The 25,176-nt window shown below is 44.1% G+C and overlaps 1 protein-coding gene across 14 annotated transcripts in view; it reads left to right on the top strand.

Annotated features, from left to right (window-relative positions):
• Window positions 1–24,639, top strand: part of LOC110506499 (F-actin-monooxygenase MICAL2) — a 44,341-nt gene extending 19,702 nt beyond the window's left edge. Inside the window, exons 3-21 of one of the 14 annotated variants that reach the window (XR_005039679.1) lie at window positions 1,912–2,119; window positions 2,620–2,736; window positions 4,659–4,760; window positions 6,824–6,979; window positions 7,137–7,237; window positions 7,798–8,055; window positions 8,164–8,279; window positions 8,349–8,475; window positions 8,645–8,741; window positions 11,889–12,036; window positions 12,824–13,023; window positions 14,487–14,581; window positions 14,800–14,871; window positions 14,988–15,125; window positions 17,262–17,369; window positions 19,815–19,886; window positions 20,074–20,151; window positions 20,940–21,093; window positions 21,416–21,556. Coding sequence is in view for 7 of the 14 variants with exons in the window: in XM_021586148.2 (XP_021441823.1) it covers window positions 1,912–2,119; window positions 2,620–2,736; window positions 4,659–4,760; window positions 6,824–6,979; window positions 7,137–7,237; window positions 7,798–8,055; window positions 8,164–8,279; window positions 8,349–8,475; window positions 8,645–8,741; window positions 11,889–12,036; window positions 12,824–13,023; window positions 14,487–14,581; window positions 14,800–14,871; window positions 14,988–15,125; window positions 17,262–17,369; window positions 21,416–21,593; window positions 21,938–22,014; window positions 22,110–22,502 (2,691 nt within the window). In the remaining 7 variants the exon portion in view is untranslated. The other 13 variants (XM_036963525.1, XR_005039680.1, XM_021586148.2 and 10 more) reach the window with 13 other exon arrangements.
• Window positions 24,640–25,176: the final 537 nt, after the last annotated feature.

The following is a 25,176-nucleotide window of genomic DNA, read 5'->3' as shown; positions in this document are numbered from 1 at the left end:
CAAAAGTAGTGCTTTGATAGTGATTATCTAGCTCATATCAGGTTTGATAATTCCCCACATTGTGGGATTGTGTGGTTAGGCACATCTGAATAAACTGAGCTGATGTTGTTCTGTGTTTGTGAATGAGGCATTGTTCCACATTTTTTTTTTCTTTTTCCTCTGTGGCGGTGATGCTTAACACACCTGGCACGTCTCAGTGACTGTCTTATTCTCCTGACAATGGTTAAAGAGCCCATTCACTTTAATCCCCCCTCGTGATGAAAAGAACTGGGCCAGGCCTGTCCAGACACCTGGGTTTGACTAGTATACCTGATGAGCATTGAATACCTCATACTCTTACCCCTAGGCTGCTGATGTTATGTTCTCCTTCGCCTCCTGATGACACCCTGCAGCAGACTCACACACGCAGAATGAGAAAACAGAATGACTAAAGCCCAATCATATTTTTATTGCTGGGAGCAGCGGTACCATTTATGGTGTGATCTGGGCAGCTGCCACGTTTAGCTCTGTAAACAGCACCCTGGGACAGAGCGGGAGAGAGAGAAGGGGGCGGGAATAGAGGGGGGAGAGAAAGTGAAGGAGAGCGAGTGGGAGAACGAGAGAGAGAGAAGGATAGAGAGCTAGAGAAAAAGAGAGAGAGAGTATACCCCTTTCAGCACAGAGCTACAGTATACAAACATGATAAGGCCCCCGAGGCTGGGGCTGAAACACGACCGTGTCACAATACTGATCGGAGTGACACATGGGAGTTCCTGTGGCCCTTCAGGCAGACACACAGGGTGACAGGAAGTGAGTCCCGCTGTTCAAATATACTGCTGGGGATTTAGAGGTCAGGTGTGTGGGTTGACTGGGCTGGGGAGGAAATAAGGTATCTGAAATGAAAAGCTCACAGTGGGCTGAGTTAGCTGAGCCTGGTCGAGAGAGGCTCTGATTGGTTATAAGGTTAAGGAAACAGGAAGCAGCCCAACTCGTTGGGCACAGCAGGGGCTACTGTCTGACTCAGGAGTGGTTGGACAGTGAGATGATTCCTCAGAAGAACTAACACCCCAAAAAAGTCCCTTCTCATCCTTTCTAGAAGGCTGGATGAAGTCATGTTCTCACCACACATTCTCAGAAGGATCCTTTAACCCAAAAGAACTGACTTCATGCATATTTGAGTGAGGCAGATGCATGAATCATGTCTTTGATATGACTAGGCTGTAATAAGGATCTACTGTTGAGGTAATGACACATACTCTCCCAGCCCTGGGTCAGAGTAACACACAACATACTGTGACCATAAACATCCACCCTAGAACTCTGTCTGTTTACTTGGCAATATACAGTAAACACTCATCAACTCATCCCCTCATATTTCATCTGCTATGGAGTATGTCTACGTGTTTAAACAATGATTCTATTTCCAGTAAGTATTATTTATTATGGTGATAAGGCACGTATACAGTTCATGATCTCTTTGGCAGGCATATGGTTATGATGTACACATGTATTGTAAAGGAGTGTGTAAACTGGGTAATCAACGGAGCAGTTTTATTCATAAAACCACCGGAAACCAGAACAACAAACAAATGGGTACAAAACCCGTCGGGCACCAGAGAAAACGTGCACATGCACTTACAATAAACAATTACGCACAAAGACATGGGGGGAACAAAGGGTTAAATACACAACATGTAATGAGGGAATTGAGACCAGGTGTGTGGGAAGACAAAACAAAAGGAAAATGAAAAGTGGATCGATGATGGCTAGAAGACCGGCGACACCGAGCGCTGCCCTAACAAGGAGAGGAACCGACATCGTGACATGTATTGCATTTTGTGTAACAGAAATGTGACTGAAATACAATTTTGAGTCCTATTTATTTGCACTCATAAAGATAATGGTGTCCCTCTGTCATTCTTGTCCCTGCAGTGCCTTATCATCGGGGGAGGCCCATGTGGCTTGCGGACGGCAATCGAGCTGGCTCTGCTGGGGGCCAAGGTGGTGGTGATTGAGAAGAGGGACACCTTCTCCAGGAACAACGTGCTGCACCTTTGGCCCTACACCATCCACGACCTCAAGGGCCTCGGGGCTAAGAAGTTCTATGGCAAATTCTGTGCTGGAGCCATAGACCACATCAGTAAGCACCTTTACATGTGGAGTAAACATCTCACCAGGAAACCTTTCCGCCCGTACAGCCATAACAGTTGTTATTAATAACAGCCAATTCCCATAGCCCGACATGTACTTACTTTTGCAACGTAATATTTTGCTTAACGATATTGTTGGATTCATGTTCTTAGCTTATGATTATGCTATTGTATCCTATTCCTCTCCAAAGCTATTTTTTGTCTGGTAGCCTTGATGCTGCCAATACCTTCCGTTGCATAATGTCAACGTTGTGAGCCATGGAAGGTGAACCTTCCACCTGCTCTTAGCTACAGAGATACAAAATAGAGCTGCCTACTGCTGCTGTTAAAAGCAAATATTTCTACAGCTGTCAAGTGTGTGTATAATGTGTAAATGCATGGATGCCTGTGCAGTGTGCATGTACTAGGTACTGTATTAGATAAGCCAGAAAATCCAGCTGAGTTTCTTGCATGGTTCTTAGACCCCCTGATTCTTGTCTTTGTTTGCCAGGTATTCGTCAGCTCCAGCTCATGCTGCTGAAGATCGCCCTGCTCGCAGCTGTGGAGTTCCACGTCAATGTGGAGTTTGTCAAGCTGCTGGAACCTCTAGAGAACCAGGAGAATGACGGTGAGTGACAGTCCACTTACAGGCCGTCACTTCCAGTAGCTACATGTCCATTGAAATCCATCAACATTGGCCTAGTACCCATCAATCCATCATCCCTGCTCCTTTCTGCTCACCCTTCCAGGTCTTTTGGATGTAGTTCAGGGTTCAGGCAAGGGCTAGGTTACAGCATTTGGGACCAGACTTTATGCAATGCATTTGGAGAACATCAACAGTGCACCTTAACATGAGCTTTGCAACAGTCAGTAAGACTTTTACAGATGTAGGATTTTAATTTGATCCAGTTTGCTACAGCAGGAAACTAATCCTGCAGCAACAGGAAATGGGAATTATGGAGGATTGGATTATTATGGAGGAGTGGATTATAATTAATGAAGGTTGATACATTTTTCTTAAGGGAAAATTCAGTCTGAAATTTCGAAGTGGAAATTATAAACTTTAGAATCCTTTTGAAAAACCTCTACAAGTTGATACAAGTTTAACATTTCATGCATTGCAGGAAAGTTCTCCTGCAACAGGTTGATCAAATTAAGATCCTACATCTGCACGTGGCTGCACAGAGGATCCCAACACAGTATATTCTCTCCCACACCATAGCATTCTGCTGCTTTACATCACTGTACCTTGAGCTACAGGGAGTTACTGCAGTCCATAACTAGTACCTGTTAGAGTAGTTCTGCCTCCCCCATTCAACAGTGAATCTCCTTGGCAACCAGCAGTAAACAGCAGCACTGTTACAGCAGTGCTCTGATCGCCCTTTATTTGATATTGCATTGCCATGGAAATCAAATGTTTAAAAGTCATAATCATTGCTTCACCATTCCTATTCAGCTGCTAATGGTTAGCAACCTCCCCAGATGCTAATGTTATTTTATGGCTGCTGCTGAGCAGAGCACACAGTAATATCAGTGAGCAGAGCAGACCTAGTGGCTTTGTTTAAGGAGCAGCAGAGCCAAATTACGGCTGTGGAAGTGAATTAAGAGCTGATTAGCCAGTGTAATTACAACCGTGCCCCCTCGACCAAGTTCTTTTAACAGTACTAGCTGCTTCAAGATGTGAATGGTGTGTGGTGATGTGAGGCCGAGCTGAAAGGCTGGCTATCTGAAATACCTCTACACTTGACCCCCCTCTCTCCTACAGAGCTTTGTTGATTGAACTCCTGGACTGGAGGTCATTAGCTATCCCATGTGGCCTCCTCGACAGCGACGTCAACCAACGGATATAAACAAGAGTCTTTACTAAATTTGGATACAGAATGGTCCCCCTACTTTTGCTGTCACAGGGTGCTTGGTGTCCTTGACAGGATGGAATGCATTTTTGACATGGTGATATTACACAGCGGATCGACAGCCAACCCAACGCTGCTGGGGTCTCACACTGCCTCTGTGGCTGACATTATTCACCACATTTGATCCACTACGTGCTAAAACGCTGTAACATATTGAATTATATACTGTAGCTAGCTAGCGCTCTGGTATCAATTACACAGTACAAGTGAGACTGACATTAATCAACATCTTATATAATTACAGCACGGTATAGTCTGCTGAGCTAAATGACACATGTGTGTGGCCTCTGTGTCACCCTCTTGGTTGAGAGCTGTCAGGATTAGCAAACCCTTTTCCCCACTGGTGTTGATAGGCATCATAAATATTGTTCCCCAGAAAAAAACAGGCCGAAAGAGCAACCAAGTAAATGTTTTGTTTGTTTCTCTAGCCCACGTCCTCTCATTCTCTCTATCTGGGTTGAACTCTACCCGCTTGTATACTGATAAGTGTGTTTGTTTGAGGTGTGTGTCCCTGTGAACTGTACTGACCTTCTCTCCCTCCTCTCCTCCCTTCGTGCTCTCCCTCCTCTCCTCCCTTCGTGCTCTCCCTCCTCTCCTCCCTTCCCGCTCTCCCTCCTCTCCTCTGTCTGTGTTTCAGGGCCTGGCTGGAGAGCTGAGATCAGGCCTGCCGATCACCCTGTGGCTAATATTGACTTTGACGTGGTGGTGGGGGCTGATGGGAGGAGAAATACCCTGGAAGGTGAGATCTCTGGATGGGAGGGTGACGGGTTGTATCCATGCAGAGTATATCTACATACCGTTAATGACCTGACCCCAGACATAGGATATGGTGATATGGTACTGTATATGATATCATGTGATTAAATCCGTGGAATGGCTCTCTCTGAGATGCTCAATATGTTTACTAAACACTACTTGCTCCAAAGCTAAATTTAGCTCCAAGTTAAAATGCAGTTGGATATTATCTGAAGCGCCTTCTAAAACATAATTTCTACATTGAAAAGTATGTTTATGTAGCTTTGTTGACAGTGGCTTGTTTCAAATAATATCCAGGACACCTTTCTCATATCATTATTTTGTCTGGATAACAGCCTAACAACTGTAACTAAGAAACATACAATTGTTGTTGGCTGCGGCTTTTGGCTACAAAAAGCATCAATTTAAAAAGGCATAGTCTTATCCACGAAGGTTAGGAAGCCATACAATGGAACTCTGTAAAACGATACCCTTTGTGATGTCATTAATCTCTCCTTCAAAGGGCAAAGTTACACATGAAATCACCATCTCTCTGTACCTTAATAAAAAAGATCTTGGGCCCTGTGTGTGTCGTCATCTGGATGCTGTTCAACAGTTGATGCATGCATGTTGGACTCTCCCTCACAGATGCCTGTCATCACCTCACCAATCCACATCAGATGCTTATTCCTAAAAAGGGCATTTTCTGTCTCCAAACAATGAGGCGTTTAGGTCATCGTCGGATGACGAAAAGCCTGGGGAAAAATTTCTTTTTAGAAGTCCTTCTACTTTTGAACTGCCATGCAAGCCCTGTCTGAGAGGAGGGTTAAATATACCGCAATCTGTTCTGTACCCAGCTAATCGTCTGAGAGGAACACAGCTGCATAGGAAAGAGTGATGTGGGTGGGGGGAAGTGACCGTAATGGAACATTGCTGGCTCATATTAAAATGCTACCTCCTCCTAGAAAAGCATCTCTCAGAAGCTCATACATTATTTTGTAGGAGGAAGAGAGGCCGAACACATTATAACATTCATCCTCCTTTCTTTCCTGAGTCACAGGTAATGAGGATGTATCTTCTTTCACTGAAGGGCTTTGGTGCAGAACCCTCCTCTTCCCCAGGACAGTTATAAGCATACTAACATGTGACCTGTGGGAGATACAGCCTGCAGTGACATACAGTATCTCGGGTATTGGCTGTGGATGGTTGGCTTTTCCAGGCTTTAAGGAGCTTTGGTGGAGCTTTGACACCACAAAGAGACGTTTAAAAATGATATCACCATATTCTCTTTCACAAAGGCAAGGTTTTGCATGTCATTTAAAAAGTCAGACAGCTTTTTATGAAACCATAACTGTGAGAATAGCAGCAACAGGAACCCAAGTGAATAGCAGTCTGGCATTAAAAGTCTGAGCCCATGCTTCAGTCTATTTTAAGGCTTGTCTGCAGTTATGTTTTGCCTTGGAATGGGCACAGAAAGTTCATGTTAAATGAGCCTCTAAAATGTCTCCATTAACAAAAAAAACTTTTCAGCATCAGTGAGAGTATGGCAATAAACTCTTTAATGCAAGAAGCAATTCCCCAATGTTTCTATCTGAAGAGGAACTGATTCTGTTCTATTGTGGTTGATATCCTAAATAGCAGAAGTGTACGCAATTGCAGCCAATAATAATACAGTATATATTGTAAAATCTCACGTGAAAAAAACAAGACTGCACCTTCTCTTACAGTCGTCCAGTTCATGTAAGGAGTGGCTGCACTCTACTCCACCTGAAGTTTTGAAAGTTATTCAACCTGGAAAACACATTTATTAGATCAGAACATTTTAGTACTGACCCAACTCTCCCGCAGAGGCTTTCGCTCACCTGGTATAAACAGTATCACCTCGGTAACAAGACTCTCTGATCCTAAAATAACTGGCCTGTGATTACAGCTCAGTGCTAGATTTCCTCTGGATTAGTATGCCTCTGCAGGCCTGGCCAGAGAATAGTAACATCCCATCCCTGTCTCTCTTTTTCTCTCTCTCTCTCTTTCCCTCTTTCTCTCTCCCCCTCTTTCTCTCGCTCTCAGGGTTCAAGAGGAAGGAGTTCCGTGGTAAGCTGGCTATCGCCATCACGGCCAACTTTGTCAACAGGAACACCACGGCCGAGGCCAAGGTGGAGGAGATCAGCGGTGTGGCCTTCATCTTTAACCAGAAGTTCTTCCTGGACCTCAAAGAGGAGACAGGTGGGCCTGAGATCCCCCACAGCCAATGAGTCAGCCAGAGGAGCAGACTTCCCTCAGAATGCACTTAAATCCACACATTGTTGAACAACAGCAATCTTCAACCCTGTCATTATCATGGGGTGTTTTAACCTTCCTGTCTGTCTGTCATTTGTTGCAGGTATTGACCTGGAGAACATTGTGTACTACAAGGACAACACACACTACTTTGTCATGACAGCAAAGAAGCAGAGCCTACTGGACAAGGGGGTCATCATTCATGTGAGCAAACATTGTTTAGATCAGGGATCATCAACTAGATTCAGACGCGGGGTGATTTTTCTTGCTGTCTGAGGGTGTTGTATTCAGATGTGTGTGAGAGAGAGGAAGAGAAAGACAGAGAGAGAGGCGGAGAGAGAAGGAGAGGTGAGGAGTTGATAGAGGAGGATGCCGGGTCGGAGGAATCTCATCCTTGGTGGTCTGCCAGCTGAACAGCCTATGAGCCGGGCGGGCACCACAATGACATCCATGAAAGCTAAGTGTTATAAACATCCCTAAAGGAGCACATATTTCACTGGCTTATGACTCCCTCTCAGCGCTCACTCTCACTTCAATTGCCAGGGTTCTGCATGAGTCATCCCATGAATTCATTCATAAAGACAATGTGGGACTTTGAGACTGGCGTCACAGTACAATTTAAAGAGCATCCATCTTTAATGGTCCTCTAATATGCAAGGTGAATAACTGTTGTTACACCTGGGGTATGTTGCATCTCATTTAACCTCTTTGACCTTTTGGTCATGGTATCTCATAAACACAATTCCCCTGACTTTGTCTCGTAGGACTACATAGACACAGAGATGCTGCTGAGCAGTACGAATGTGAACCAGGAAGCTCTGCTGGGTTATGCCCGCGAAGCTGCTGACTTTGGCACCAACTACCAGCTTCCCACGCTGGACTTTGCCATAAATGCCTGTGGCCAGCCGGACGTGGCCATGTTTGACTTCACCAGCATGTATGCTTCGGAGAACGCAGCGCTAGTCAGAGAATGCTTCGGACGCCAGCTACTGGTGGCACTGGTTGGGGACAGCTTGTTAGAGGTGAGAAGGCTGTGACAACAGTGTTTAATCATGCTTTAAAATGGTTGGATGATAAAAACTACATGTGCATGTTCAGCAAAATGTACTGTTATGTGTCTGTGTGTGCAGCCGTTCTGGCCCATGGGTACAGGGTGTGCGAGAGGCTTCCTGGCTGCTTTTGACTCAGCCTGGATGGTGAAAAGGTGGGCTGAGGGCATGACCCCTCTGGAGGTGCTAGCTGAGAGGTCAGTGGTCAGCACACATACTGTACACACACACACACACACACACACTAAATATATGCATTTCTCCAGGGAGAGTCTTTACAGAATTCTGCCGCAGACAACCACTGAAAACATTGCCAAAAACTTTGAGCAGTACACCATTGACCCTGGGACTCGGTATCCCAACCTCATCTCCACCTGTGTCAGGCAAAACCAGGTACGAAAGACATTCTCAAGGATCACATTGTTTACTGCAGTATTCACTTGTTCCTGTCACCAATAACAGATTCACCCTTAACATTAACACAAGAAGGATGGACTGTGCTTGTCTTCTTATCTCTTCTTCTGCCTAAATCTCAGCTGTGTCTCTTTGTTATTTCTTCCAGGTGCGTCACCTGTACATCAATGGAGAGCTGCCAGTGAAGTCGTGCTCTCTGGAACGTAATGGTACAATACGTCGCCCTGTGAACCTGGCCAGACGAGGTGAGCCACACACAATACAGGAGAGGCCAGAGAGACTGGAGTTGGGAGGCTTTAGTACAGTGTGTTTAGTATGGACTTACAGTTGAAGTCGGAAGTTTACCTTAGCCAAATACATAGCCAAGTACCTTAACCAAATACCTTAGCCAAATACATTTAAATTCAGTTTTTCACAATTCTTGAGATTTAATCCGAGTAAAAATTCCCTGTCTTAGGTCACTTAGGATCACCACCTAATTTTAAGAATGTGAAATGTCAGAATAATAGTAGAGAGAGTGATTTATTTCAGCTTTTATTTCTTTCATAACATTCCCAGTGGGTCAGAAGTTTACATACACCCAATTAGTATTTGGTAGCGTTGCCTTTAAAGTGTTTAACTTGGGTCAAACGTTTTGGGTAGCCTTCCACAAGCTTCCCACAATAGGTTTGGTGAATTTTGGCCCATTCCTCCTGACAGAGCTGGTATAACTGAGTCAGGTTTGTAGGATCCTTGCTCGCACAAGCTTTTTCAGTTCTGCCCACAAATTTTCTATGGGATTGAGGTCAGGGCTTTGTGATGGCCACTCCAATACCTTGACTTTGTTGTCCTTAAGCCATTTTTCCACAACTTTGGAAGTATGCTTGGGGTCATTGTCCATTTGGAAGACCCATTTGCGACCAAGCTTTAACTTCCTGACTGATGTCTTGATGTTGCTTCAATATATACGTTGCCATCATTTTTGTGAAGTGCACCAGTCCCTCCTGCAGCAAAGCACCCCCACAACATGATGCTGCCACCACCATGCTTCACGGTTGGGATGGTGTTCTTTGGCTTGCAAGCTTCCCCCTTTTTCCTCCAAACATCACGATAGTGGCCAAACAGTTGTATTTTTGTTTCATCAGACCAGAGAACTTTTCTCCTTAAAGTACAATATTTTTCCCTATGTGCAGTTGCAAACCGTAGTCTGGCTTTTTTATGGTGGTTTTGGAGCAGTGGCTTCTTCCTTGCTGAGCGGCCTTTCAGGTTATGTCGATATAGAACTAATTGTACTGTGGGTATAGAAACCTTTGTACCTGTTTCCTCCAGCATCTTCACAAGGTCCTTTGCTGCTGTTCTGGGATTGATTTGCACTTTTCGCACCAAAGTACGTTCATCTCTAGGAGACAGAACCCTTCCTGAGTGGTTTGACGGCTGCGTGGTCCCATGGTGTTTATACTTGTGTACTATTGTTTGTACAGATGAACGTGGTACCTTCAGGCATTTGGAAATTGCTCCCAAGGATGAACCAGACTTGTGGAGGTCTACAATTTATTTTCTGAGGTCTTGGCTGATTTCTTTTGATTTTCCCATGATGTCAAGCAAAGAGGCACTGAGTTTGAAGGTAGGCCTTGAAATACATCCACAGGTACACCTCCAATTGACTCAAAGTATGTCAATTGGCCTATCAGAAGCTTAAACCATGACATCATTTTCTGGAATTTTCCAAGCTGTTTAAAGGCACAGTCAGCTTAGTGTAAACTTCTGACCCACTGGAATTGTGATACAGTGAATTATAAGTGAAATAATCTGTCTGTTAACAATTGTTAAAGTTCTGACGAAGGCCGTGTGGCCGATACGTAAGCTTATTAAATATCGGTGATCAAGAGCAGTGTGCGGTTTCCTTTTTCCTTCACCTTGTTCAATTGTTGCCATGCACCTGCAAATTAGATTGCTCAGATGTGCGAGTGCCTTTTTAATTTTGTAAACAATTGTTGGAAAAATTACTTGTGTGATGCACAAAGTAGATGTCCTAACCGACTTGCCAAAACTATAATTTGTTAACAAGAAATATGTGGAGTGGTTGAAAAACAAGTTTTAATGACACCAACCTAAGTGTGTGTAAACCTCAGACTTCAACTGCACCTCTGATCCAGTGCATGACTCCAACCTACAGAACATGCTGTGATTCAACTGGTTCAAGTAACTCATTTGAAAAGGATGACGGATGAGTCCCTTCGGTTTCAGGGGCTAAAATATCTGCAGCACTCATCCATTCAGTGGCTATTTTCCCAAAGTTAGGAGAAGATAAGCCATTCCATTCTAGTTCTATTGCGTTCTCTAACCATTCCCTGTGCTCTGGGAGTGTTCTGAGACAGAGGCCCACAGCAGTCTTTAAGGTGAGGCAGACCTTTTCTCTCACTAACAGGAATGTCAGACTGAGGACGGGCCCGCATGAATCTCTGCTTAGGAAATAAGTCACCTTCTGAGGTTTGTTTTTCAATGATCCATGGTGAGAGCAGAGTTTTGGTGAAGTGGGAGCCACTTGACTGTGGACAGGGTCATGTAGGGTACAACCCCCACCCCCCTACATTGATCATTTTTTTTGGAGGCCGAAGCTGTGGTTCTGTGTATTGTGAAAAGGAAGAACATGACTTGGTACACTAGTAGTTAAACGCATCAATGATATCTTCAGGATGTTCTCAGATACCAGACCTAACAAAGTCTAGCTGGTTACGTTTCAAGATATTTTTGGCCCCATGGCTCATGTTAAACATTAATACTGGAAAGTGTCTAGCAGTTATTCAAGGAGAACTGACCTCATTATAAACTGATGGGATTTTTGTCTCCATTTTGTCTCCATAATTTTTGTCTCCATGTATACTGTATCTCTTTAAGCACACCCTGGCCTCTACATAATGCGCTAAACATCATGTTACACAACCATTGGTCCTATTACACAATGACAGACAGGTTCAACATGTCCTGACAGAGTCATATGCATACTTCATCCCCTATTCTAACTTACCTCTTATCAGTCTTACCTCTCATTAACTTCACCTGCTGTCACTGTCCCACATCTATGATCTCACTTCCTGTTAGCTCTGTGGTTGTGTTGCCAGGTGAGTGGGTGGGTGGCTGTTAGCTGGGTTGTGTTTAGTATTTTATTTATTTGGATCCCCATTAGCTTTCGCAGAAGCATCAGCTACTCTTCCTGGTGTCCACAAAAACACAATACATGACAAGTGACAAAACACTGATACACTGATAGACGAGGACAGTCACACAAATGGAAAATAGGGCAATGGAAAACAAAAATCTATGTTCTTCTTATTGGACCAGCTTAGGTAGTGCCTCCCTCTTTCATGCCATTTTCTCCCTACTGGACACCTTGTTCCTGTCTGTGTGTGTAGAGTCGGAGATCAGGCCGGGCAGGCTGCTGACGTGGTGTCAGAAACAGACTGAGGGCTACAGGAACGTGAACGTGACAGACCTGACCACCTCGTGGCAGAGCGGCCTGGCTCTCTGTGCCCTCATCCACCGGTTCAGATCCCACCTCATGTACGTACTGCAACACACAACTAGCCTGTAAACTACCACAGTAAGACTGGCCTCATGTACTTTACAGTAACTGTAAATGAGCTCAGCACTCACTCTTTTCTCCTCATAAACCATGTGTGAGACTTCTTCTTGTCACACCCTGGCATGTAGCACTTCGTCATTGTAAGTCGATAGACTGGCTCCTCATAAAATGTCTCTATTGTGTAATGGGGAATTTCCTCATTAGGCTAACATTTACATCAAGACACCAGTAATAGCAAAACATCTTACACCCACGCTGTAATATTGTCTCCTTCTGTGAGTGTCTAATGTAAAGTATACCAGGCATCTAAGTATGTCAATGTATATCCTGGTGTACTCTCTACACAAGCCCCTGTCCCTCCCTCACAGCCTGTCTTTGTGTGAGAGTAAATGTAAGTGGTGGGTGCGAATGAAATTTGGCCTTCATCGAAGAGCCTTTTTCCTGATGGCTGTTCTCTCACTCTCTCTGTTACTGATAGGTGTGACGAAAAAGATCACACAGACACAACCGCTTTTAGAGAAACCCTATAGTATGTGAAAGGGAGTTTGGAAAGCATAACTATGTATTACATGTTACACTCAGTATCTAGGGCAGTTTGTTATTTCTGACGTCATCTTTGTGGTGAAGTGAGGGCTACACTGCTCGACTAGAACTGTTTCATAACTTCTATGTTGACGCCAGCTTAGTCTTATGAAGCCTTCACCTAGTTACCCACACAACATTACAACAACATCGCGTGATATCATTTCAATCGGTTTCCCTCAGAGAGTTTGATTCGCTGAATGAGGAGGATTCGGCTAACAACCTCCAGCTGGCATGTGACCTGGCTGAGCGGGAGTTTGGCATCCGGCCCTTCGCCACTGGAAAGGAGATGGCTGCTGGTCAGGAACCAGACAAGACCGGAATGGTCACCTACCTCTCCAAGTTCTACGAGCTGTTCCGCGGCACCCCCCTGCCCGTCTCAGGTACGCCTCACAACCCTCACCCCATCCCCCCGCAGACACGTGTGTCCTGAAGCCCCAGACTTCAGATCTCAATCCCGCACACACCCACACAGATATGCACACACACACACACACACACACACACACACACACACACACACACACACACACACACACACACACAAAATATCCCATGGTTTTTTATGTAGTCTGATTGAAGTAGCAGCCCTTTATATCATTAGGCCTTTTTTAAAAATCTCCTTCCCATGTCAGAGTTATTTTTAAATGCAGCAGAAGCGTTTGGCTCTGAACACTTGAGGAGCAGACAGGGTGGAGAGGCATGTAGTCCTACTGCTATGCACTGGCACCCCCGTAGATACATCCATTCACACACATTCATGCTACACCACATCACAACGGCTGCCACCAGATTCTTGCTATTATTGCTAAATACTGCACAATTTAAATTGTAGCCCCCCAATCCCCCCTTCCCCATAACGCGTGTAAATATTGAACTATAAATTGTGCCTTCCTGTATTATACTTATTCTATTCTACTGAGCCATTTACTTGATGTTCGTATTGTCATTTTTTATTCTTTCTTATTGCTGTTGCATTGTCCAGAAGGAACCTGCAGTATGCATTTCGTTGAACAGTGTATGCCGTGTGTATCCTGATCATACTACTAATAAAAAACCTGAAACTTGATGCTTGAACACCTCGTCACTGTCATTGGCCCTTCCACTGTGTCCACTGTATTAAAAGCCCAGCCTCTCAATGTATTGTTTTCACCAGGGCCATTTTTTTTTTTACATATCAAGCTGTCTCTTCTTTAACCTTTTTTCTGGGCTGACCCCTGCTCTCTTTCAGATAAGTTATGTCTTTCTAGAGAGCTGGTGTAAAAGAGGGTATGAGATTTAATCTGGCTTCCTTTTAAAGGAGGTATGCTTTGCACAACCCTATCAGTCATGTTGTCTGGCATGAGAGGAATGCACATCTGCCCAGCACAGTACAGGCTACCTTACAGATATTGTATGGGTCTAGGATGCCTGGAGAGAAAACACTACACCTTACTCCAGATATTTTCTGGTCTGAGATGCCTAAGGTGAACAGAGCATATTATTGCCACAGGGACATCAGTTGTACTAGCTTTATGGTCTCTAAGAGGTCACATGATATGCCTCTATCCACAGCAAAGCTGGTTGCCCATGGAATGATGATGTGCTATTTAGCAATAATTGTATACATTCTTATGATCTGTAGTGAAGTGTTTTCAGTATTGGTTTCCACGAATAAGCCCTTTGTTTATTAGGTGGCATTTCTCATAAAAGCAGATGGCCCCATCCGGTTCTTTCCGACACAGTAATATTAGGTTTCTTTTAGACGTAATGTAAAAACACATTGGCCATTGCTTTTATTTGACATTCATGGCTGAGCTCTGTGGAAAATATCATACCTTTTTAATGTACTCGTGTTTCACTGCAGATTCTAGAGGGGCTGACGAAAACAGTGAAGACTATCCTTCCAAGGCAGTCAGAAGTATGAACAAAGTTCTGGTACCAAGAAAAAGGGTACCGAAGGTAATCACACTCCTCTCTCCAGGTGCCTGTCTTCATTGATAACGACTGCAACTTGAGAGCCTCTCAGCCTCCCTGTGTTATCATTTCAAAAGTAATTTCATTTGAATAAGTTGACTTTTGAGATGGGCTCTATTTTAATAGTTCACTTTCATGTTGAATATTTTTACCTTTGAGTGAAGTGTTTAGTCATATACTATGGCTTGGTTGTTTTCTTTCAGGATGAGAAGAAGCTAGAAGATACTGACCCAACGTACAAAAGGAGACGAAAAGTCTGCAGTTATTTGGAAGAGGTAGTTATTACCATCAAACTACAATTTCGTAAGGACATTCTAAGTGCACGAGTCAAATACAGCAAAATGCCATTTATTTTGGCCCTGATGACTCAAGTCACTATTTCTCATGACAGGCAACCAACTTCTCCAGTCAGAGTGCATCCTGTGTGGGTGAGGAGAGGGGGATTAAGGAGAACAAGGTCCGCTCCATGGCCAGCCAGCTCCTGTCCAAGTTTGAGGAGAGCAACCCCAGCTTCACCCTCCGGAGACAGGTCAGAACCACCAAGATATGTCCCCCATTCCCCATCCTCAGGACACTGTCAGTGTTGGACAGTGTCCTCCATAGCTTATACAGTACTATAGTATGGTATAGTTTCTGGTATGTTTGTTCTCAGATGCCTCATACCACAGTGTGCCATAGGACAGAGGTGATCATTTGTGTTCCAAGGGAAAGAGCCAGGCTTGGTTGTGTACTGTTCGTTTTCTGGTTAAGAGTTGGTTATAAAGTCTTGGGGCTCCCGAGTGGCGCAGAGTTCTAAGGCGCTTAGTGCTAGAGGCGTCACTACAGACACCCTGGTTCGATTCCAGGCTGTATCACAACCGAGTCCCATTGGGTGGTGCACAATGGGCCCAGCGTCGTCCGGGTTTGGCCGGTGTAGGCCGTCATAGTAAATAAGAATTTGTTCTTAACTGATGGGTGAGATACTTATCTTGCAATTCACTTTCACTCTTTGCTTCCTTTTCTGTCTTTCTACTAACCTTTTTCCCTGGCTTTGTTTCTGGCTGACAAACCCCATCAGTCTCAGTGTGATTGGGATTCTGGGAGGGCCCCTCGGCCACGCTCCATAGACATGACTGAGACCCCACGCTTCACCAACCTCAGGCAGCAGACCCCACCCAACCCTCCCCCAAGACACAGGTAGAGGACTGGAGCAGGCCTGGTCAACATACTAAAATACACACACATAGCCACGCTAATTCACTCTGCAGAACACACACTGTCACTCAGTTTTGGTATACACTCACTCACAAACCAGTCATCACCTACCTAGAGTGAGAGTGTTAAATGCTCCCTGTGGGTTGGAAATGAAAAATACCCCCAGTGAAGTAGATTCACATGATAAAGGAAAGCATGGGGCATAAATCTCCCTTCTATTCTCTCCAGCTGTTAAACTACTGGGGCCTGTTTGCTGCAATTGTTTTTTCATCAAGCTCACCCTGAGTTGACAGAGAGCCATAGAACTGCAGCTCACATGTGCTGTGTGTTTCCAGTTTCAGTCTGCAACCTGTGCCAAATATGCAGCTAAGTGCATCGCTCGGCTACCACCCCAGCCTCCTCCCAAACCCATGCTCTCGCCCCAGCTCCAAGCCCAGCTTCAGTCTCAGCACCAGCCCCAACCCCAGTTCCAGCTCCAACCCAAGCTCCAACCCCCACCCAGCCCAAATCACACCCTCAGGGAGGTCAGACAGGCTGATCAGACACGTACTCAGACACAACCCCAGACGCTTCCTAAAAAGCCAGAGAGCAAAGAGTACCCTGGCTACTCTTCCTCCTGCCACTCAGCGATCCTAGCCATGTCTAGAATGCTCCAACGCCTTGTGGAGATCACCAAGGTGACCTATTCTCCTCTCCTCTCCTCTCCATCTGTCCATTTCTCTTTGTCTGCTCTGTCTTTTTCTATTGTTATTGCCTCCTACTGTGTGATCATATTAGATATCCTTTTTAGGAAAAGGCTGGATATGAATGTTGAGATAATCATCCTGATTATACATTTAGCATTGTATGGCACATAGTCAGCTGGTGAAGTCAACACCGAATCATCCACACTGACCACAATAGCAAGAGCAGACCCATAGCCCTGACAGAGACGAAGAGTTACAGAGGCTGCTGACTGGCAAGTTTAGCCAGTGGGCTGCCCTTGTGGCCTCGTTCTGTGCCAGTCATGTGTCTCTGTCTCTGTCTCTGTCTCTGTCTGGATCTCAGTCTGCTGTTCCGGGAGCACATGTATAAGAGTGGAGTCATCTCTGCTGGTGTGTCAAATTAGTGTTGTAAAAACTGCCACTCCACTCCACACAGCAACACTATTGTTCTCCACCGCCCAGTAAACAATGTGCCATCTAGCTCCTTCAGTGGGAAAGTAGGACCAAAGTCCACTTATCTTGCTTGATCATTACCTTTGACATTTTAGTCATTCGGCAGACGCTCTTATCCAGAGCGATTTGCAATAGTGAGTGCATACATTTCATACTTTTATTTGTCTGTACATTATAACTCTGATTTGGGAGTTAATAATTAATATTCAGACACATTCATCAGACAGGGAGTATGTGGTGCTGTGTTGCGGGTGCAGCTTTCTCCTGCTGATGCCTGTTCTTTGTCTCTGTGTCTCATGGTATGTGTCCTGCAGAAGAAAGTTCAGACCCAGAATGCTAGAGCGTTTCACAATAAAAGTATCAAGGAGAAAGCTGTCCACCTGAGAGTACTGTTCTCTGAGGATGTGGCCTCTACGTCCCAGGTGACTATCTGACCCCTGAACTCTGACCACTCACTTCTCCCGTCCCTCAGTGTGTTTGTTGTGTTGCACGCTCGGTCTTGTTTGGCATCACTGCTGCTGCACAGAGTTCAATAAACCCTCCCTATGTTGAAATTCAACATCCATCATCTCCAGAAGCATGACTTTTATGGCAATGTTTTCATTAGCTGCTCAGAGCCTGTAGCTACAGAACACAGCTAGCGCAGGTGATTTTAGGTTATTGTAGGACACAGTGTTCTGTTATACAGATGTCGGATCTTAATTTGAGCCAATTCGTCAAAACAGGAAAATAATCCTGCACCAACGGGAAATTTGAATTATTATGTGACTTATAATTAATGGACATTTTTTGTAGGTGTTGTTTTTGTAGGGACCACTGTATGTCATGCTAAAACATTTTGTGATCATTCAACATTTATCATTTTCCGTTAGGGCAAAGAAAGTCAGACATTTTAAATTGGAAATTACAAACCTTAGAAATCTTTTTAAACCTTGAATACGCTACAAGTTTGCATTTCCTGCTGTGCAGGAAAATTGTCAGCAACAAAATAGTGATCAAATTAAGATCCTACATCTGAAATTTAAATCATCTTCACTGTCAGTCAATAAATTACTGTTTACACCAAGGGTTTCAACAAGGCTTTTTTAAAACAATGTAACGCCCTGTGAAAACACATCAGGCAATTCGTTGTTCAAGCAGGAATCATTCCATTAAATAGTTTCTTCTTGTTCCATTATGTGATTTTATATTCCCACTGAGACAGACCTGCAGAAGAGAGCTCAGGCTGAAAACTAGGTAGCCTCCTCTCTCAGCTCTGTCTGTGATGATATGTATGAACAACACTGGTAATTCACTTACTCGGTGTGCTCAGCACTGTTGAAAGGTAGCACAGGGTTCTCTGTGCCTCACTGGAAGAGGCTGCAGCTTTATTACTCACAGGATAGTTATCAAGCAAGGTGTTTAGTGCTAGAGTAGTCATCATACTGCAATTTCCATTACAGGAAAAGGTATTTCCATGGTATTTTATCATCAAAAAAGATACTGCTCACCTTCTTTAAATTAGTTTCCATCTCAGTGGAAACCAGGGTAAGCTGTTGTGTTGAGGCTCAGCAGGTTGGGGTTTAGTTAATACTATGATTTGATAGTGCCACGGAATACCTTTGCTTAAAGCTTATCCCCCTGTGCACGCCAGTTCTCATTGTAACTTCTATCAAATTACTAACACTCAAAGCTCTCCTTTAACAATCCTCTCCCTCTCTTCATTTGCAAATCTCCACTGTCCCATTCCTCACCTGGCCTGATTCTGACAAACAGGCCATTCCCTCATCCCATCCTCCCTAACCCCAGTCCAGAAGTCACCTCATTATACCTTCATCCAGATATCACAATTTCTGCCTTCTCACCTCCTCATCCCTATTCCTCATCCTCATCCTGTCTGCCCCAACCTCAGGTAAAAAAATAACCACATCCATGTCTGTCTCACTGTCTTGTATGTGTCCCTATCACTGTGTGTCATGCTACAACCTTTGTGATCATTTAACATTTATCATGAAGAAATACACGTTTTATCTATATCACTCTTGAGTTTCCATTTCAATGGAATGCAGTGTGATGGAACACCAGGCGTTTTAGGCTTGAGGCCCAACCCACTAAGCATGCAAACTCTAATTTAACCTCCATCTGATGCTCATAATATCTCTTCCTCTCTTTGACTTTCCCATTCCCACACTAGTCTGGATCTGCTGGACAGAGTCCCTCACCTCACATCCTCCCTGCTCCACGTCCTAAAATCTCTTCATCATGTCTTTGTCCAGAAATCACCCTTTCTACACCCCCCCCCCCTCCATACCTATTCTCCATCCTCCTCTTCCTCCTCTTCCTGTCAACTTCAACATCAAGTACAAATAACCACATCCATGTCTGTGTTTCAGCATGTCAAATCCAATCAAATCAAATTGTATTTGTCACATGCGCCAATTACAACAGGTTACAAGTTAGGTTATTTCACCTTACAGTGAAATGCTTACTGTGTCCCTATCGTTGTGTGTCATGCTAAAACCTTTGTGGTCATTCAATATTCATCATGCAGAGATATTGCACATCTTTAATATATAGCACTATAACTGAGTTGACGTCAAAATGGAATGTTGTGTTCTTGAATTGAAACTAATCAGGTTGGGGCTTGGTCAATAGGATGGTAGAGTGCCATGGAATACCAGGTACTGTAGCCCATCAAACTTAGAATGCCAACTATTATTTATCCTATCTGATTTTCAAAGTCTCTCTTTTAACAATCCTCTCCCTCTTTGACTTTCCATTCCTCTGTTTCCCATTCCCACCCTAGCCTGGATCTGCTGAACAGACCATTCCCTCTCCTCCCATCCCCCCTGCTCCCAGTCCTAAATTCACTTCCCTCCTTTGTCCAGAAATCACCCTTTCCTACTTTCTCACTCCCTCAAACCGTGTCTTCATCCTCATCCATTCTACTCCAACTCAAGGTGAAAACAAGCACATCCATTTCTCACCATGTGTCTGTCATGACGAAACCCATACCCCCTAATGTCAGAGCAAACATTATACTGTTATTTTGATGCACTCATCTATCCCTTATCTGTCACTGAACTGTTCGACTAAGTTTTCTTCTCTGTTGCCTCTAATTCCTTCATTCTTCATGGAAAACCAAAGACCAGTCAATCTGGGGCACTAGATATGCAGCTTTGTATGAAAGAAATGCAAAGAGATCCCTTGAATGAGTCACATGTGGTGAGTTCCTCTTGTGTGACTCCAAACCATAGCACTATTTATGGCCACATCATTTCTATATGCAGAGCCTGCTGCCTCTTAGAGAAACCCAAAATGAAGTGCTGTCTGTTTGATTTTAAACATGATGTAATCTGGATAATTATATATATTTTAGAAGTAGATATTTAACTTCTAATCTAATTTGCCTGTAACTTACAGTTGTAGTTATTAACATCACAGCCATGTTGCTGTTTCAGTGTCACATCAGTGGCTCCACATATGTATCCCAACAACAACGTACTGCAATGCTCCAACCAAAGCTGTTTTTAATAATGTCAAACAGGCATTTTGCCCCCAGCGCCACATGCCTGCTAAAGTAACTTGTACTACCCTCTACATTACAAAGGACACATGTAGACACAAAGGTCTTGCATGTAAGGTGTTATTTAGCTACTCTGGAGCCTCTCATGCTAAGGTTGAATATATTTTTGTGGTGTTGCACTTTGTGAGTTAGACTGCCCCTCCCTGTTCCCAGATTTCTGATCAGTTTGAGTCAGCGCCTTGCAGTCAGTCTAGAGAACAATCTGAAGCATCCAGACAGGCTCACTAGTTAACCACAATGAGAAAACATTCCTGAAAATCCTCACCTCTTCCCTCCTCTTCCGTGGCCATATTTTTGAGCTGAGACTCTTATTTTGATGAAAGAAATTTACTATTTTCCCCAACAGCGGCCTTAGTCAGAGAACAAAGTAGTCAAATCATCTATCTATCTATCCATCTTTCCATCTATCCATCTTTCCTTCCTCCAGTCGTTTCCTCTTTTCTGCGTGTCAGCGGAAGGTGGGGAAGGAGTCTCTGGCCATAGCAGCCAGGGCTGAGACGCTGGTCACCCTCTATGAGACTGACCACAGGCCTAAAGCCTCCTCCCCCTGTTCACCCCCAGCCTCTCCGCCTCTGTCTCCGGTAAGCATGTCTGACTGAGCATGCAGCCACTCAGGCTGTACCAGCCTTGAACAACAGCCCTTATCTAGGTGAAGAACATAGACTATGTCCCAGACCCTGGCTCTGAGTCAGATGAAGAGATATTGTGTAAAATAAGGATTGGGATGATTATTCTTTGCAGGACTCTATGACTCATTATGCTTTGTGAATCAAAGGCAAACTCGGCCATAAGGCCTTTTATGGTCAAAGTTGTGGAATGTGACACAAGTGCATCACTCCCTCATTATCTTCATTTGCTGTACTGACAACAATTGTAGCACTGTCTGTCTGTTCTGTTTCCCAGGGTTCCTTGCGGAGGGAGTTCCCCGGGTCTGGTGACAAGTGTCACTCCTGTCAGAAGCGCGTGTATGTGGTGGAGAGGATCAGTGCTGAGGGACTTTATTTCCACAGGGAATGCTTTCGCTGTGACACCTGTGGCGCCGCCCTACGCCAGGGAGGCCATGCCTTCGACTCTGAGCAGGGTATGTGTTTCCCAACACTAAGGTTTAGATGTTCGCTTACTGTCAATCAATCAACCAGCCAATCAATCAATCAATCAATCAATCAATCAATCAATCAATCAAATCAGCAGTAGTGACAAAGTCCTATTCAGATACCAAACCTAAAACCCCAAAGAGCAAGCAATGCAGATGTAGCGGCATGGTGTCTAGGAAAAACTCCCTAGAAAGGCAGGAGCCTAGGAAGAAACCTAGAGAGGAACCAGGCTCTGAGGTGTGGCCAGTCCTCTTCTGGCTGTGCCAGGTAGAGATAATTAACTGTTTATGTGCCCATTTTTCTAAATCCTCTTTTGATCATGTTCAATTAGGCAAGTTGTACTGCAAGCTGCACTTCACACAACGTAAGAATGGAATGAACCATCGGAGGACATTCAATTCACATCTGGTAATTGTTCTGGATCATTCAATCATCCACTTGCCATTGTCATTTTGATGTTAATTTGTGGGACATCTTTGTGACTCAATGGGTCTCTCTCTCAGGGTCAGAATGGAGCCGTGGTTCAGGAGGGATCAGAGACACAGACCCCCAACGGTGACCCAACAGAAGGCCTGCAGGGCCAGTCACCAGGTACCTTCAGCTCCCGCCTGAGGAAGAGCCTGAGCTGGCCCCTGAGTGTGACCCGGGCTGTGTGTGACTCCTCCCGCCTCCTGTCTCGCTGGGTGCATGGTACGGCCCAGGCTGTGGGCCTCCACTTTAGGGCCAATGTGCAGGACTATGTCTTCCTGTATGAGCTGCTGAGCCTGGGAGTGCCCCTGCTGTTCATGCTCCAGGAGGTGCTGCTGCAGATGTACTCTGAAACCGGGCCTGTCTCCCAGTCCATCCAGCCCCTACTGCTGTGGCTGGAGGAACACCTGGGCCACAGGCTCATGTAGAGGCCCACCAGGGAGGGAATTCTAATCCTAACCCTATCCCTAACCCTCGTGCAATAGGGTCTGAAGCTTGGCTGAACATTAACTAGTGTATCTTGCATTTGTGCCAAGTCATATGACGGCAAGCTACCATTTTACCATGCACCTTGCTAATATTTTCTCACAGAATATGTAGCTGTCAGTGCATTAGATCTAGTCCTACACCAACCAAAGAACAAATAACATTTCCCACGCAGTATCTTGGTTTGTGATACGTGTGGTAGTTTTTCCATGAACATCATATTTTTCTTTATGATGAGGGGTAATGTGCTGTACATGGTTTCATGGTGGTCTAAATAATTTACGGTATGTGGTTGATATGACTGCTGAAATCATCCAATCTATATTGCTCTAGAGTTGATTCTTTCAACAACTGGCTGTCGAAATAGAGCCAGTTTTTACATGGATTAACTCAGGTTATGACAGAGTTTTTGCGCGGAAGAAGTAATCTAAATGAAAAGACTGACTTGAAGCACTTTAACTTGGGGAGCTGCCTTTACCTGTGGCTGATGCCTGATGAATGGTGTGGGAGTTTATGGCTGCCTAATGGTTATCCAGGGCTTGGATAATGACTAGTGCTGACGCTGCACGTTTACTAAACCCTGCTGAACTCACAGGTCGGGGTCTGGGTCGGGGGCCAACGTGGATCTGTGCTTGACCAGATTTTCTCATCTTTTTTTCTATTTCAATATTGTTTGACACAAGTTTACATATAAAAGTTATTGTAAGATCTCCTATGATACCATGACCGTAGTGTACTTTCGCTACACATTATGAGAACTTGTATTGCTTTATTTTATGGCCCAGTGCCTCCAGTATTTTTGTGCATTGTCCGTTGTACTTAAAAAGGGGAAGAGCTTTCATGGCTATTAGCTTTGGTTTACGACTCCAGTTCATGGACTGTTTAATGCTTATTCATTGCTGCCACCTGTTGGTGAAACAGATGCAAGGCCAAATTCAATTTACTGTATGATGAGGTGGAATATGGGACAATCTTCTAAAGAGTTGATGTATGTTTGTAATATAAGTTTTTCTTCATTTTTGTTATTTTGTACAAGTCTATTTCACTTAAATATGTTTTTCATAATGTTACGAATATTGCTGAAAGGAATTGTTCAGGAGGACAGAATCTGACATGATAACTCAGGCTATGTTTGAATGCTGTGGTGTGTATGTGCTTTCCTGAACCAGAAGTTACATAATTCATGCAGTACACTGTACAGTGCTACTGCGTGTTACTGAGTAGCACAATCTCATGTTTTCTCAATGCCTTTTCTTTGACTATCTAACAATTACAAAGTTTCAATACATTTTAACTGGATTTGACCCTTCCTCTGATTTCTCTCTGTATTCTAACCTATATTTCCTTCCTTTAATTTCTTCTCGTGTTCACTTGAAGTCTGTTTTCAACTTTCTGATGATGAGCCTCCTGATTGGTTAGGAGACATGCCATTCTGAAGGTGATCACCTGCATGGTCACATGGTTATGTGAATAATGTTTTGGAATGAATGTCTGGTCAGATTAGTCCAAGTTACTGTCAGCACTTCCACACACAAATATAAAATGATTCTAACCCCTGTGTTTGAGCTACAGACAGCAGTATTTAAGCATTGTATTTTTCTGTTTCGTCTGCACCCGGCGATACCAACCATTCGCCGATGTACTTAACGGAGGCTGAACTAGAGCAGTGTTTGTGAGACAATGGTAGTTCCTGAAAACGGTTCTTCTCACAAAAATGTCTAATCTACAAACTATTATGATCCTACTATCGAAAGGCTGAGCTTCACAAACACGCAAGTGTGCTCGCGTCGGCGGCTTTCTGTCATGTAGAGGCATGCCACTCTTTCTCCCATCTTTTGCCATCTTTCTTTCTCTCTTCCAGAAGCTGTCACCCAGGAGAACTTTCTCTTGACCCACACAAACAAAGGGAATTCATATCCCAACAGGTTCATAACTCACGTTGTCTTAAATTAATGCATTGAATAATGTATTATGGGACTTCTAATGCAGCCTGCTTTTCTCATGGAGATTCTGTGTTGCTTTATGTATGACCTAAAGCAACAAATGTAAATAAATGAATGGAGTCATTTGTCATCTTGATCCAGTTTACTGTCATTTTTTCATAATGTTGTTCTCCCCATGGGTTGATATGGCACATAGAATAGTACAAATAGGGGGGTAACACGTTTAAATCAAGCCATTCAGCATCACATAGTATACAGGCTCAGTATTCAAAGTAAACCCTAAACATGAACTCCTCTTAAAGAGCATGTCTCCTATATTTAGTCTACTTACCATGTCTAGTCTCCTAAATTAAAATATATGGGTTAAGTTCCTCTGTCCCTGTCTCAGTGCTGATAAGGCCCCAGGCCAGACGGACATGTTCCTGGATGGGTTCCTGGAGCTCTTTCTGGATCCATGAGAGCCAGAAAGGATTCTTTGGTGATGAGGTCACAGGGGACATGTCAAACCATACAACACTCCCCCCAGCCAATCCACTGTAGTCCTGCCAGATATGGTTCATGGTTCTCACAGCTGAGGAAATGTACACCATCAGAGTCTTGGGTCTTATTCAACAGCCATGAAATCATCTCTCATCATACCTGGTTAAGATGTTTTGTTGTCACATACAGTTCA

This window comes from Oncorhynchus mykiss, chromosome 26 (genome assembly GCF_013265735.2).
Source record: "Oncorhynchus mykiss isolate Arlee chromosome 26, USDA_OmykA_1.1, whole genome shotgun sequence".
Classification (NCBI taxonomy): domain Eukaryota; kingdom Metazoa; phylum Chordata; class Actinopteri; order Salmoniformes; family Salmonidae; genus Oncorhynchus; species Oncorhynchus mykiss.
This window is presented reverse-complemented; position numbering and strand designations above follow the sequence as displayed.